This window comes from Tympanuchus pallidicinctus, unplaced genomic scaffold, assembly GCF_026119805.1.
Source record: "Tympanuchus pallidicinctus isolate F22 unplaced genomic scaffold, pur_lepc_1.0 scaffold2, whole genome shotgun sequence".
Lineage (NCBI taxonomy): Eukaryota > Metazoa > Chordata > Aves > Galliformes > Phasianidae > Tympanuchus > Tympanuchus pallidicinctus.
Genome location: NW_026294721.1, coordinates 7,618,891 through 7,632,089, shown reverse-complemented (window position 1 = coordinate 7,632,089; position 13,199 = coordinate 7,618,891). Strand labels below are relative to the sequence as shown.

Sequence of the window (13,199 nt, the reverse complement as noted above, 5' to 3'; positions counted from 1 at the left end):
CTAGTTGGGCTCAGTCCAAGATTTGTAAATATGGAGTGTCTCAAATGACATGATATTGTTGTGTAGCCAACAGAATCATATCCTTCATATTCACAGAGAGCACTATTTCACGCATCACAAATACCTGGTTGTATTAGAACAAGAGTAAATAACCAGCCTCTGTTTTCACTGAATGCAGTATTTCTGCAAGTCACAGTGAGGAAATCGTGCCAGGATGCCCAAAATCTCAAATTATGGTTCTGAACGCTGCACAGACCTGAAGTGTGGAATGGAAGTGCACTCTTCTTCCCAATGGCCAGACTTTGCACATGATAAGCATTGGTGATACTGCAACGATAAAGCTCTGATCTAACATCGGTGAGAAACTGTTACTCGTTCTGAAAATCAATAGCATCTCAAGGACATTTTTTCTGCAGTTTAATGTCTCCATGCAAGTTTTTGCTGTCTGGAAGCCAAAGCAGCATGACAGATAATGGAAAGTTTTCAAAGTATTACATTTTTAGAAATTAGTTTTCAATGTGGTCCTTCCTTTCTTTCTTTCTTTATTCCCTCTTTCTTTCCTTCCTTCCTTCTTCCTTGTTTCCTTCCCTCCCTATCTTTTTCTTTCTTCCTTTTCTTTCTGAATCTTCTTGTTTATTTTCTTCCATTTGTTCTCTTGTTTTCCAAATTTCCACTCTTCCCATGACTTTCAATGTCCTCTTAACATTTTCTGAAATAGATTATGATGCATGTGGACAATATTTCTTTCTTCTGAAAGCCTGCTTAGAAGCCAAAACTCGGGAATGGTTTTGGGAGTGGTAGGTCAGGTAATTCTCCTTGTCATTTGATGTTTCCCCTCACACATGCCAATCTCCCTTTGGATTCTGTCAGCCACAGTGGGAGATGTGGAGGTATAATGTACATCCATAAGGGAAAGATGGTAATTTTATTTTATAGACATACATTTATCTTGATTAGTTATTGGGTAAATTGACACTGATTTACAGCCTAACAATCAAGAAAAGCCTGTTTTAGACCTCATTCTTTCTTTAGAGAATATTTTTAACAAGAAAGCTAATTTTCACAAAATCTGCAAATCAGAACAACATAAAAACATAATGCTTTTTTCTTTCTTTTTTTTTTGTTTACCCCTGCAGTTAACCTCAAAGCTGCTTTAGGTGATGATTTGCTGGATGTACAGCACTAAAATGAAAGGAAGAACTGCTCAGCTATCATGCATTTGTGTCTGTGTATATTCATGATGGGATTTAGCTATGAGCAATCAGTGCTAGCTGGAGAATGACAGCCTTAGGGAATCCACAACAGCAGACATAAGGCTACTCCCCCAGCGTATGCCATGCATTCATCTTTAAGAGCCTTCGTACAAAGTCTCCTGTTTAGGTTCCTCTACCTACCTCCTAAAACAGAGTAAAATTTGAGTTATTATTAGTGCAGTCTTTACATGTAGAATGAGCTTTCCTCCAATCAAAACTGTCTGAACAGGATTAACTACTCTTGGGTATTTCAGCTCCTCTGTAGCCATGAAAAAGAAAGAAGAAAATCCACATCTGAAAGGCAGAGCATCCAGTCCTTTGTTCATTTGCTGATGTGTTACTCTTGGACATGAAGATTTTAAAAGCAGGAGGAGGAATTCATCACTGGTGGGACACCAAAATGATTGGTTCTCCACCTTACATGCAAGGCAGTGGCCATGAAAAAGCATTTGTAACTATTTGCTCCTCTTTCCCCCAAAACACTCTTCGCTGCTGATGCTGATAGCAGCCTTCCTCGGGATCCAGTTGAGGTGAATTCTGGTTCAGAACGTTCTGCCTCTTACCCTTCATGCTCTGCCAAAATGTCTAGTGTTGTGCACTTACTTGGACATTTTTGTGTTTCTCTGACTCCTTACTTATTCTTCCATTCCTTTAAATGATGTCTCAAGAAGTCAGAGCCAGTAAGACTAAGTACTTACCTTTTTTTCTTCTTAAAAAAAGAAATTCTTAAAAAAATTCTTAAAAAATTCTTAAAAAAAATATAGAGGAGTCAAATTCAATTTGCTGTAATCTTCCTTTTCTCCAAACCACCTCCTTCCTACTGAAAAACACGGAGAAGCAAGCTCTTTATTCTCCTTCTCCTACTCTATCAATTCTTTCCCATTTAGGAAAAAACAATCCAACAGATTAATTAGATCATAATATAAATATTACAAGTCATGTATTGATTTTCCATCTAGCAGATAAAACCATGATGCAGTGGGAGCTGAGCCAGCTTATAAACAAGGTGAGTTTTTGAAGGTAATTTGTCTTTACCACAGCACCAAAGCTCTGATTTTTAAATACCATTTCAGATTCTTTCCAGAAGCATTCTTCACTCTAAGAGTTTGAAGTTATGGTGGCTGAATACGATTGGTTATATTTAAAGCATCTGTGAATATTTGCTGATAAAGCAGACACTTTTTGTCCTTCTGTTTCTTTGAGTTCTCAGGTCCAATTAAGCACTTCTAGCCAGACACCATGTTATGATTTGTCACACTTCAGGTGTTTATAGCACAGACATCCACTGCTGGGCTGGTCTAGACTCATGTTGCACTACTCATTAATGGAGAGAAATGGGCATGATTCATCTGACCCTGCCTGAGCCCCCCAGGTGGGAAAGATTCTCATTCCTCTTCTGCTATAACTGATTTGAGGTACTGTATTTGCTTTATTACAGTAGCAAATATGGTCGATCACAGAAAAAAAAGAGTAACTCAAAGAAATTAATATGTTAATTTCTTCACAAATTACAGATTTTAGAAGTCTTACCGTACATGACCATAAACATGAGATCTTTGAGCTCTATCTTCTTCCCATACTAATAGCTGTCATTCCAGCATTTGACAGACAATTGCTGTAAAGTGATGGAGCTGATATTGGCATGGCTTTCATCTCTTCAGCAAGATAAAAATCTGATGATGAGAACTGGACAGTATGAACATATGCTGGCAATAATATATATGTGCAATGCCAAAATGAGGCCTATGACGGCTTCAGGGAGCCAAACAAACATCCTGTGGTGGCTGCATGAGGAATTCATTTCCTAAGGAAACTGCCTCTGAGGACTTTGCTTCCCAGAGGAGCATGGCCATATTTTGAGTGATTGGAAAGTAAAAAGAAGCTATTTTGCTTTGCTTGTTTTTGGTGACTTCTGACTATAAATAGATAGATAGATAGATAGATAGATAGATAGATAGATAGGTAGATAGATAGATAGATTAATTTTAAAAAGCTTAGAGAAAGTAGGCATTCACTGCCACTGGACAACACTCGTTTTTTAAATTTATTGAAGAGGTCATCATGGTGCCTACATTTATATAACAGAGGAGCGGCTGCTGTTGTGAACTGGGGATAAATGGATGGGTGGGTGGATGGATGGATGGATGGATGGATGGATGGATGGATGGATGGATGGATGGGTGGATGGGTGGATGGCTGGCTGGCTGGCTGGCTGGCTGGATGGATGGATGGATGGAAAGATAAATGGCTAGATAGGTTGGTAGACGGAGCACCTCAATGGCTGTTTGACTAGCCTAAAAACAGCAGTTTGAGCAGAACGTGCACAACTCTAGTAAACCCATGGGTCTCTCTAGCCAGCTCCAGTCCAGCCTCATCCTCCCCACTTTATTCTGGGAGAAAATCAAGCTGCTGAGGGGAGGGTGTGGGTATGTGGAGGGGATAGCTTGGAGTGGCTTGCTAGGGCAGTTTAGGAGGAATTGAGGTATGTGTAGCTGGTTGGAGAACTGGGGAACCTGGAACAGGGAAAGGGATAATGAGGTCACATCTCATCTATCTCAGAACATAAGGCACATGTCTGGAAGTGCAGAACATTGTGCTGAGGTCTTTATCCAAGGGAATTTTATTTTTTTATGCAAAACAAGCCAGCATGAAGGGGGAGGCCAAGCCAGGGACAACTCATCCAAGTGAACTACTGCAATCAGATGTCTGCTTGTCTGGAGAAAACAAACTACAGGGACAGAATCCTTATTGTGAATGCATTGACCTTGCACTCTACTTGCTACTTGACTGTTCAGCTAGTGATCCCTGTATGTGCTATTAGGTCCCTAGAAACAACCTCCAAGGAACAGACAGCCCCAGATGCTATTCCAGCAGTGATCCATTCATCCCATCTGAAGCCAATGGGTCTGAAGGATGGAGTTGAAATTCCCCTTCCCAAATTAGAAGTGAATGTTTGTTATTGCTCTCTATAACTACCTGAGATAGTAGTGAGGTGGGGGGTCAGCTTTTTCTCCTAACGAACAGTGATAGGGTGAGACGTGATGGCCTCAAGTTGCACCAAAACATATTCAGCTTAGATTGGAAAAAATTCTTCTCTGAAAGAGTGGTGTTGCATTGGAATAAGCTGCCCAGGGAGTGGTAGAGTCTCTGTGTGTTCAAGTAAAAGGGCAGTGTGGCGCTGAGGGACATGGTTTAGTGAACATGGGTTAGTGGGCATGGTGGGGATGGGTTGATGGCTGGAGTAGATGGTCATGGGAGTTCTTTTCCAACACTAATGATTCTATGATTATTATTCTATGATTCTAAGAGTCAGAAACAGCCTTGTGCTGATCTAAACCCAAGGCAGTGGGGAACGGCTCATTTGTGTTGGGTTTTACATAAGGAAATGCACGGGTATATGGAAGAGAATGAGACTGAGGGACTCAGGAAATCTCTACCAATGTATCTCCACCAGAAAAACATCCTTGCCAATAATGCTCACTCATGCTTCATGCCCTTGGTGATAAAAATAAAAAAGCCATTGCGTAGCTTTGTTCACCCTTCGCTCAGACGAGACATTTTCCAGGACAAGGACCATCTCTGGCTGCTCATCCTGGCTGGGATTCGGGCTGTGCAGCCCTCGAGGGGAACTTCCTGACAGCGGCAGCACCAGCAGTCTGCAGGCGTGCGGACTGACTCCGTGCAGCTCCAAGAACACTGACACTTCTGACAGCATTAGTCAGTGAGCTGGGACAGTGCGGAAATAGAATCCAAGGATGTGACACACACATAGGAACAGTCCTATTCATCAGTGGAAACAGGAACAAGTGGTGTGTGCCCGCGCTGGGCTTGGAGCTGGGAACAACACGGGTTGTTTCTGCAGCAGTCAGTAACTCGACAGCAATACAGTTTAGGAAAAAACTGACATAAGTTTTAGATTTTATTCATTCATACATTATTTACAGCAGTTGCTTTCATATTACAATTCTCTTTCATCTTTTCAGTTTTCACTTATAAAAAATTAACCAAATAAACCTTATATAACCAAATTTATCACAGCAGGTCTGGTTAATTTTCACAGTTACAGCGGCCATCGGGAACACAACACGAGTGCCTACGCCTCGCTCTCCCCGCTCCACCCCGCCACGGACACACAGACGTGTGGACACATGGACATGTGGACACACGGACTCCCGCGCGCTCCTTCCTCCTGTGTTCTGCCATAGGGCAGAGCAGAGCACGCTGGGCTATGAGACATCGGCCTTCCTCTGCGTGGCAGTGCTGGGTTTGCCACCTGCCTGCCCACAGGCTCCCTCTCTCTCACCACAAATGGCATTTCCAATAGCTTTCCACTCAACCACCCCACACGAGGCCTCGTGGTGCTGACCCATTTGAGGCCCGATCCTGTACGTGTAGACCCTGCAACTCACAGATCAGCCACAAGGCCCCGCGGCCCTGCAGAGCCTGACCTGCTCGCCCCCACCTGCTCTACAGTGTAATTATTGCTGTTTTAAAATAGGTTCGTATTTCTTTGAGGACTTGTAGCCGCTTCCTGTTACAAATACAGTACGTACGAGGCTGGACATAGAGAACACAAGACTAATTTCACATCGGTCTCGTACAAAAGAGGGGAGGTGCAGAGGCAGCCCCGCAAACCAACACCACCACCATGGGCACATAGAGCCATGGAGCCCCAACTGACACTGGACATTTTCCAAATGCATACCACACATCTGCTTAACATTATTAAAAAAAAAAAAAATTAATAATAATTATTATTATTTTTGAAACCTTTACTGCATTTGTCTCGAGAAGACTTTTGCTTTGATAAAATAACACAAGCACACAAACAGCTTAAAGCTAACGGCCCAGCACAATTGTAAGCACACCTCACAAAGCAAAGGGTGCTTTGTGAAACCTAATAATAGTTTTTTATTAATTAAAAAAAAGCAAATATACATATTACAAGTCAAAAGACTAAGCTTTGAAGGCAAAGAAACTGAAAACTATGTTAGCTATATGCTCATTATGCTTACATAGCAGTAGCTGCTTCTGCATCCAAACGTGTTATTTGTAAATGGATTTACAATTGCATTAGGTATTTTCTATGCTCTTGGTCTCAGTAAGTCCATCTCCAGCTACTCTGATGTTAAAAGCATGCTCTCTCCTCTAACTGGCTATCATACAATGAACAGCACCTCCAATTCATAGCCTCATAAAATCATTTGAGTTGGAAGGGACTCATAAAGGCCATCTAGTCCAACTTCCCTGCAATGAACAGGGACACCTACAGCTCCATCAGATGCTCAGAGCCCCTCCAGCCTGACCTTGAGTGTCTGCAGGGATGGGGCTTTCCCACATGGGGCAACCTGTGCCAGTGCCTCACTCCCACTATTGTTAAAAACTTCTTCCTTATATCCAATCTAAATCTCCCCTTTCCAGTTTGAAAACATTTCCCCTTGCCCTATAGTAGCAGACCCTGCTAAAGTGTCTGTCCCCTTCCTTAAGCTGCCTTACAGGTCCTGCCTTTAGCCACACTGTGTTCTAACCATCTTGTTGAAAGGATTCTCTGGCTCCTTTCATTCTGAATGAAAAGTACTCACAAGGAGATTGCAGGCAGCAGCTTTTCAATGGGAGATAACTAATTTCTGTGCATAGTCTCTGTTACTGAGGAGTGCAAGAGCACACTTTTGCTCAGGATTTTTTCAGGGAGAAAAAAAAAAAAAGGAAAAAAAAGATCCTTTTGCATGTTAAAGCTTATTTAATAGCTTGCATCCATTCATTTTCTCTATGCGGTACAGTGCATTCCACCGCAGACTCTGGTTAGCTTGGAATTAAAATGCCTTTATTAAGCTTTAAATAGAGAGCATACCAACAGCATTATACCAGTGCTAATGAAACGCAGGCTCCCAGCAAATTTAAAATTAGATTGTTAATTCAGAAGTAACCAGAGCTGGTTCCTACCCTCGTGTATTTGGCAGCTCAGGGATTCCTGCAGTCACTCTCCAACCGTTTGCACCTCAGCCAGGAAATGTGCCAAATTCAAAGGCAGCAGCAGCCTTGCATGAAGAATCAAAAAGACTCAGTGAGCAGTGGATGCTCCTGACTGGGATTCCTAAAATCCCAGTTTCCTTGGGAATCTCACCCTGGGACTCCCACTGACCTCTTTGGTGCTGCCTTGACCATGGGTGCAGTGACAGCAGCACAGGGGAGAAGCAGTGATGTCCCTGCAGCCAGGAGCATTGCACAGATTTGAGCATCTCACAAATGCTGCCGCCTTCACTCAAGGGAGGACATGGCATGGGTTGACAACAAACAGCAGCGCAGGGATTGCAAGTAAAAATGGAAACCACATTCTTCATTGCTGGCCTGTCTGCATCCAGGGGCTGAGCTCCCCATACACCTTATTGCCAAAAATGTTGTGTGCTTGGAACGCTGTTTGCTCGAGATGTGCAGGGTGTCCTTGCTCATCTCCAAGGGAATTCATCTCTTAGGGCAATTCCTGAGCCACTACATCATAAAATTTCCTACTACCTTTTAAGAAAGTGTCTTCTGCACCACCCCTAGTTGCTCTCCCAGGTGATCTCTGGCCTCGAGCTGAGGACACATGAGCAGAGCCCCACTGGGATGATGAGCAGAACAGCCGTGGTGCTAAAGGGATGACAGCATCACTATGTAATGCAAGGGCAGCAGATGCAACCCATAGAGCAGCAAAGTGCAGGTGCCTGACACAGCTGGAAGACATCCCTGCAGTTATCCAGCTGTTCTGCCTGGCCCTGAAGTGGTTTCAAGAGCTCTCAGTAGCTTTCATATTCACCAAGCAAGGCTAAACTCCAAGCCAAGCATTACAAGGGATGTACTGCTCTTCCTCTGCTCTAGCTACAGACGCATTGGGCAGAAACCACCATTGATCAGGAGCAAACTGCTGAGAGTCGCTGTTGGGATTAGATGACAATTAGGTTTTCAAGGAGTCCAGGCAGTTGGTCCAGATCTTCTAGCCCAGAACCACTCTGTGTTGCTCCATGCCTGATGCTGAACTGGGAGCAGCAAAATGATGCCTGAGCCAGGGAAAAGAACACAGAGCTGGTCCTGCTGCAGGACTGCATCATGCAGGAGGAGCAAGGAGCTCACTACTGGGGCTACAGGGCCGCTTCTGAGGGCGCATGCAGAGAGCTGCAGGCTCCGACTTCTCCTCCACATGGCACCATTTGAATGGGTGCACCCTGAGTGGGGCACAGCATATGATGGATCAGCCAGGTCGGCATCTAAACTGGGGTCATTCCTCCCTACTGCAGCACCCTGGATGTCACACTGGCACCTAAGGGCTGTCCAGTGAAAAACAGCCCAGCCAGGGCAGCACCAGCAGTGCCACACCTGTGAGCCCCGTCCATCTTCTTTAGCAAGCACAAAGCAGCATGCTTGACAACCAGCCTCTCCCTCCCAGAACCAGCTGCCTCAGATGGATGGCACTGGGAGCAGGGGTGGATTTCTTCCCAAAAGCCACAGGTCACAGAACAATGCATGAGAGCATTATGGGACGAACGTCACTAGCCAACTGGTGGCCAAGTGGCAAAGATTCAGCACATCCCCAGCACCCAGCACGTATTACCAGCAGGTTCTGCCATCACCAGCTTCAGTTTGCTCAACTTAAAAAGCAATCCCAGTAGGCTGACAGTACTTCTGTGTCTGTGGGATCTGGTGCAATTGATTCCAGGTTTGGCTTTTCTGATAGGATGATGTGGTGGCTTCATTACAAAGGCACAGGTATGAAATAAGACCAGCAACATTCTTTCAATTAAATACTCCAATAAAAAATAAAAAAATAAAAATAATTAAAAAAAAAACCAACTAATGCTCAGTTTAGGCTTTATGTATTCCTCCCTTATTAAGAGACTAGTTGTGTGTTGTTTGGTTTTTTTTCCCCTCTGGAAAGATTTTAGTGCAGTGATTATATAGCAACAGAAAAATAAACTAAAAAAGGCACAAACTGTTTTGTGGAGTTATTTTTTCCTTTCCCTTTCACTAACACTTCACAGTTGTCTATTTTCCTTAGGTTAATAAATCACTGAAAGCAGCAAGAAAATATTCTGCCCATTTCTGTACACTATACAAAAACCCCCAACCAACAGTACATTATTTCAGCTTCAGGAGAAATGTACAGCATAGTAAGACTTAAAAATAGAGTGCCCCGTACAGAAATGGCGTTAATTAACCTCACACTACAGCACCCCTCCTCCGCCCCTTCCCCCCTTATTGCTGGCACCACAAATGGGGAAGGGGCCGCCCTGGTGCTGTCCTGCCCAGGGATGGGATCCCACACCACCCTCCCACTGCCCCTCCCATGCACAGAGATGCTTTCAGAGCTGTTGATACGTCCCCTATCCTCTCTCCGAGTTGATCGTGAGCTTCTCCCCCCCCACACACACTCATACTTTGTGAAATAGTAACTACTTCTTCCCCTCCAGGAACTAAGTGAAAGGGCTTTTCCTTTTGAATGTATTAACATAGCTGAAACCTCTCCACCCACCCCAAATTAAGTGCAGCCAGAAGTGTTTCTCTTTATATTTCTGATGCCACATTTGAAAAGTAAAATCTACTCAACTTCTTTTTTTCCCCTCCCCCCAAGACGTAATTCATGCAAAGTTGCTATTTGTTTAAATAAGTTATAAAAGTTGATATTTCAGGCTAGGAGAAGCTGTAGCCTTGGTTACTCTTAGTTGGCAGGCACTGTACATACATACTGGGTACAGACACATGCCGGATCTGCTTTGCATTGCTTTTTGCATTGTACAATTCACAAATCTGACATCATTAAAGCGGTTAATTACCTTTTATGGCAGGCTGCAGTGAGGCCATCTACATGGATCAAACAAGCAGCTGGTTAAGATAATAAGTACGTGCCCCCCACCCCCCAGAGCTCCCCAAAATGCTATTATCTGTCACATTGCTCCTCTGAAGTGCTCGGAGTTGGTGCGCACATTAATGTGCAAATGTGTTACCATAGGAACTGCAGCCTCCATTATGCCTCAATGACACCATTCAGCAAAAGCCAGAAGTAAAAATGAACAACAACAAAAATTAAAAAAAATAAAATCAAACCAAACAAACAAAAAGAACACCCACCCCAAAAGGCAGCAAAGAGAAAGTCACATGCGGAGCCTGGCCCAGGACTGCAGGTCACACATGGCGACGGTAGCGCAGGAGATAGATGGGGCTGATCTTCACTTCGGCTATGTTACATCGGGGCTCAGAGTTCGGACGGATCGAGTCTGGTTGCTGGTTTAGGAAGAAGAGGATGGAGCTGTGGTGGTTCCGACACGCCGAGGGGCTCTCAGACATTTGGCAGGATGAGGCACATCCAAAAAAAGTGCAGCGTCAGTGGCGCGGTGGCAGTGCGATGTGTTGGAGTGCGTGCACACGCTTCCTCTTCATGCATTGCAGCAAGCGGGTTGGGCTGGGGGCTGCCCCCACATTTTCCTTGGAAACGATTTACCAGTAAATAAAGACAAGATGGATGCATATTCTGTACTTACTGGTACGTTAAATACTGGAAACTGCATTCAAGTGATTTTCTCTGCACTATGATGAATGCATCGCTATGTTATCTTACACTAGGAAAAAAAGAACACTGGGCGCACCAGAGCGGCGGTGTGACGTTGCGGGGAAGGTTCTGTGCTTTCTGTCAGTCCCTAGGAGGCTGGGCTGCAGGATGCTGACTTCCAGCCCCACCACATCCAGCACACAAGGCTGGGCCACCAGGCTGCACGGAGCAAGCCAGGATGAGATGAGGGAGCAAGAAGGGAGACAAAATTGGCAAATAAATGGTGACAAGAAAGAGAAGGGTAATTTATTATTATTTTTCTTTTTTTTGGGAGGGGGGAAGGAGAAAAATAGCTTTTTTGCTCGGTGGTTGGGTTTTATTCTTCACGGAGCTGCAGGCGGTAGCGGTGGTAGCGAAGCTGGAAGAACATTCTCTCCAGCAAGGAGTGCGTCATCCCCGGGAGCGCGTAATGTTCAACCACACCCACGTGCTTGAAGCCCAAGGACTCGTAGAGCTTGTGGGCCGCCATCTTCACAGCTGTGGTCCCCAGTACGACGGAGGAGTAGTTGTTGAGCATGGCAAACTCCAGCACCTTGCGGCCCAGGGCCTTGGCAATCCCCTTGCCACGGTAGTTGGAGTCGACAGACATGCGGCGCAGCTCCACAGTGTTGTCCTCCTCATTGCCCCGCGCTGCCACGATCCCCACCACGTTGCCATCCAGGACAGCCACCCAGAAGCAGGAGCCTGTGGGAGACAAAGCACCACATGTAGCTGCCTAGGGGCAAAAGTGCTCTGAAAACACAGACCCAGATTGCTTTTCCCCTTGGCAACGCCAGGGAAGTGTTCACTTCCAGAGGAATATATACATAAAGTTCCTAAAAAACAAAATGTAGATACCAACAATTATAAAGCATGGAATATGCCTCCATAGAGATCTACAAAAGCCATTTTTGGAGATGGACCTGGGCACCCTATTCTGGGTGGCCCTGCATTGGTCTTTGCTATATTCAGCCTTTGGCACGTAATAGCTATGGGTGATCCTCAGCTGTGATGGTACACGATGGGCAAATCCCAACTTGCATGTGGTGATGCTCTCCTGTCATACCAACATTTTCACCACATTGAGTCCTAGCCCCCACTTGGACAGACACTTGATTGCTTGCTGCAGACCCCTAGATCCAGTCACAGCACAGGAAGCCATGTGTTTACTTGGCTTTCCAGCAAAATGACTCGTGAAGCATGAACCTCACCAAGGGACATTGGTAGCCATCCCAACCAGATGCTCAGGCTGGCCAATCAACACAAAAGCCGATGAAATTAAAAACCACTGCAGCTCCAGAGCATTGCAGCATTGTTTGGCTCCACTAGCAAGACAGCTTAAGAAGAACAAAGTTAAATGAATGAATTACTTGGGTCATCACTAAAGCAGATCATCACATAACATGTGATGCGATAACATGTAACAAAGTGTCTTTAATTGACCTGAGAAGATTAATGCTTTCATCACAGGGCAAAAGTGATTCCAGCTTGGATGCTGCTTAATTAACAGCCAAGAAAGCCATTACTCAATTACATCAGCTAATGAGGGATTCTATGACAAATGTGGACATATGGAAAATGGGGAGTTCTGCTGCACAGGATGAATGTGGCCCTTACATGGAGAAGAATGATCAGAGGAGATCTCAGCATGCTGTGACTTTGGGACTCAGGTACCCCATCAGGAGATGGCTACAATCCATGGCTCAACAGCCAAGGAGCAGTGGGGTAGAAACAAAACACCCAGGATAAATCAGCTCCAAGCCTCACCGCTGCACTCAGCCATGCACAGTTCCAGCAGTAACACTTGCTTTTGCTCCTGCTGTCAGCCATCATCACACTATTGCTATGTAGGTCAACAGCTAATTTTTAACACTCTGGGACCCATCTTGACCCACTTATCACAAGCAGTTAAAACATCTTCTCTCTGCCACCACTGTGACAACGCCGCTCATCCCCCTGCATTTGCCCAAATCTCACACTGTAATTTATACAGACAAGACCCCAGATGAGACCCAGGAGTGCTAAGGACCAGCAGCTGCTTTCCCTCTGCACACAAATCAAATGCCTCCACTAGCTCATGGCTCTTTGCTCTTCAGCATTATTTTTACAAATGCACATCATGTGGTGACTGTGCACTACCTGACGATACCTTCAGCCCTCTATCACTCATCCTATGCCCCTCCAGCACACTGGCTGGACCACTGAACTGAGTAACGTGTTGCTCATCATTCCTATGCACGCTGCCACCAATTTCAACTCCAATGGGATAGCCCAAAAACAGAGTTTCAGGGTTTTCCCTGCAATTGAGGAGCAGAGATGGCAAGAATGACTCTCACGGATGCACCCCACTTGGTACGGCCCAAAAATGTGCCATATAGCAGCCCATC

The 13,199-nt window shown here is 44.9% G+C and overlaps 1 protein-coding gene across 1 annotated transcript in view; it reads right to left on the bottom strand.

The window, feature by feature from the left end:
- Positions 1 to 5,159: 5,159 nt before the first annotated feature.
- NAT8L (N-acetyltransferase 8 like) overlaps positions 5,160 to 13,199 on the bottom strand; it is a 29,780-nt gene continuing 21,740 nt past the window's right edge. Inside the window, exon 3 of the mRNA XM_052682448.1 lies at positions 5,160 to 11,517. Coding sequence (XP_052538408.1) covers positions 11,150 to 11,517 — 368 coding nt within the window. The 3' untranslated portion in view covers positions 5,160 to 11,149. The remainder of the gene's footprint in view (positions 11,518 to 13,199) is intronic.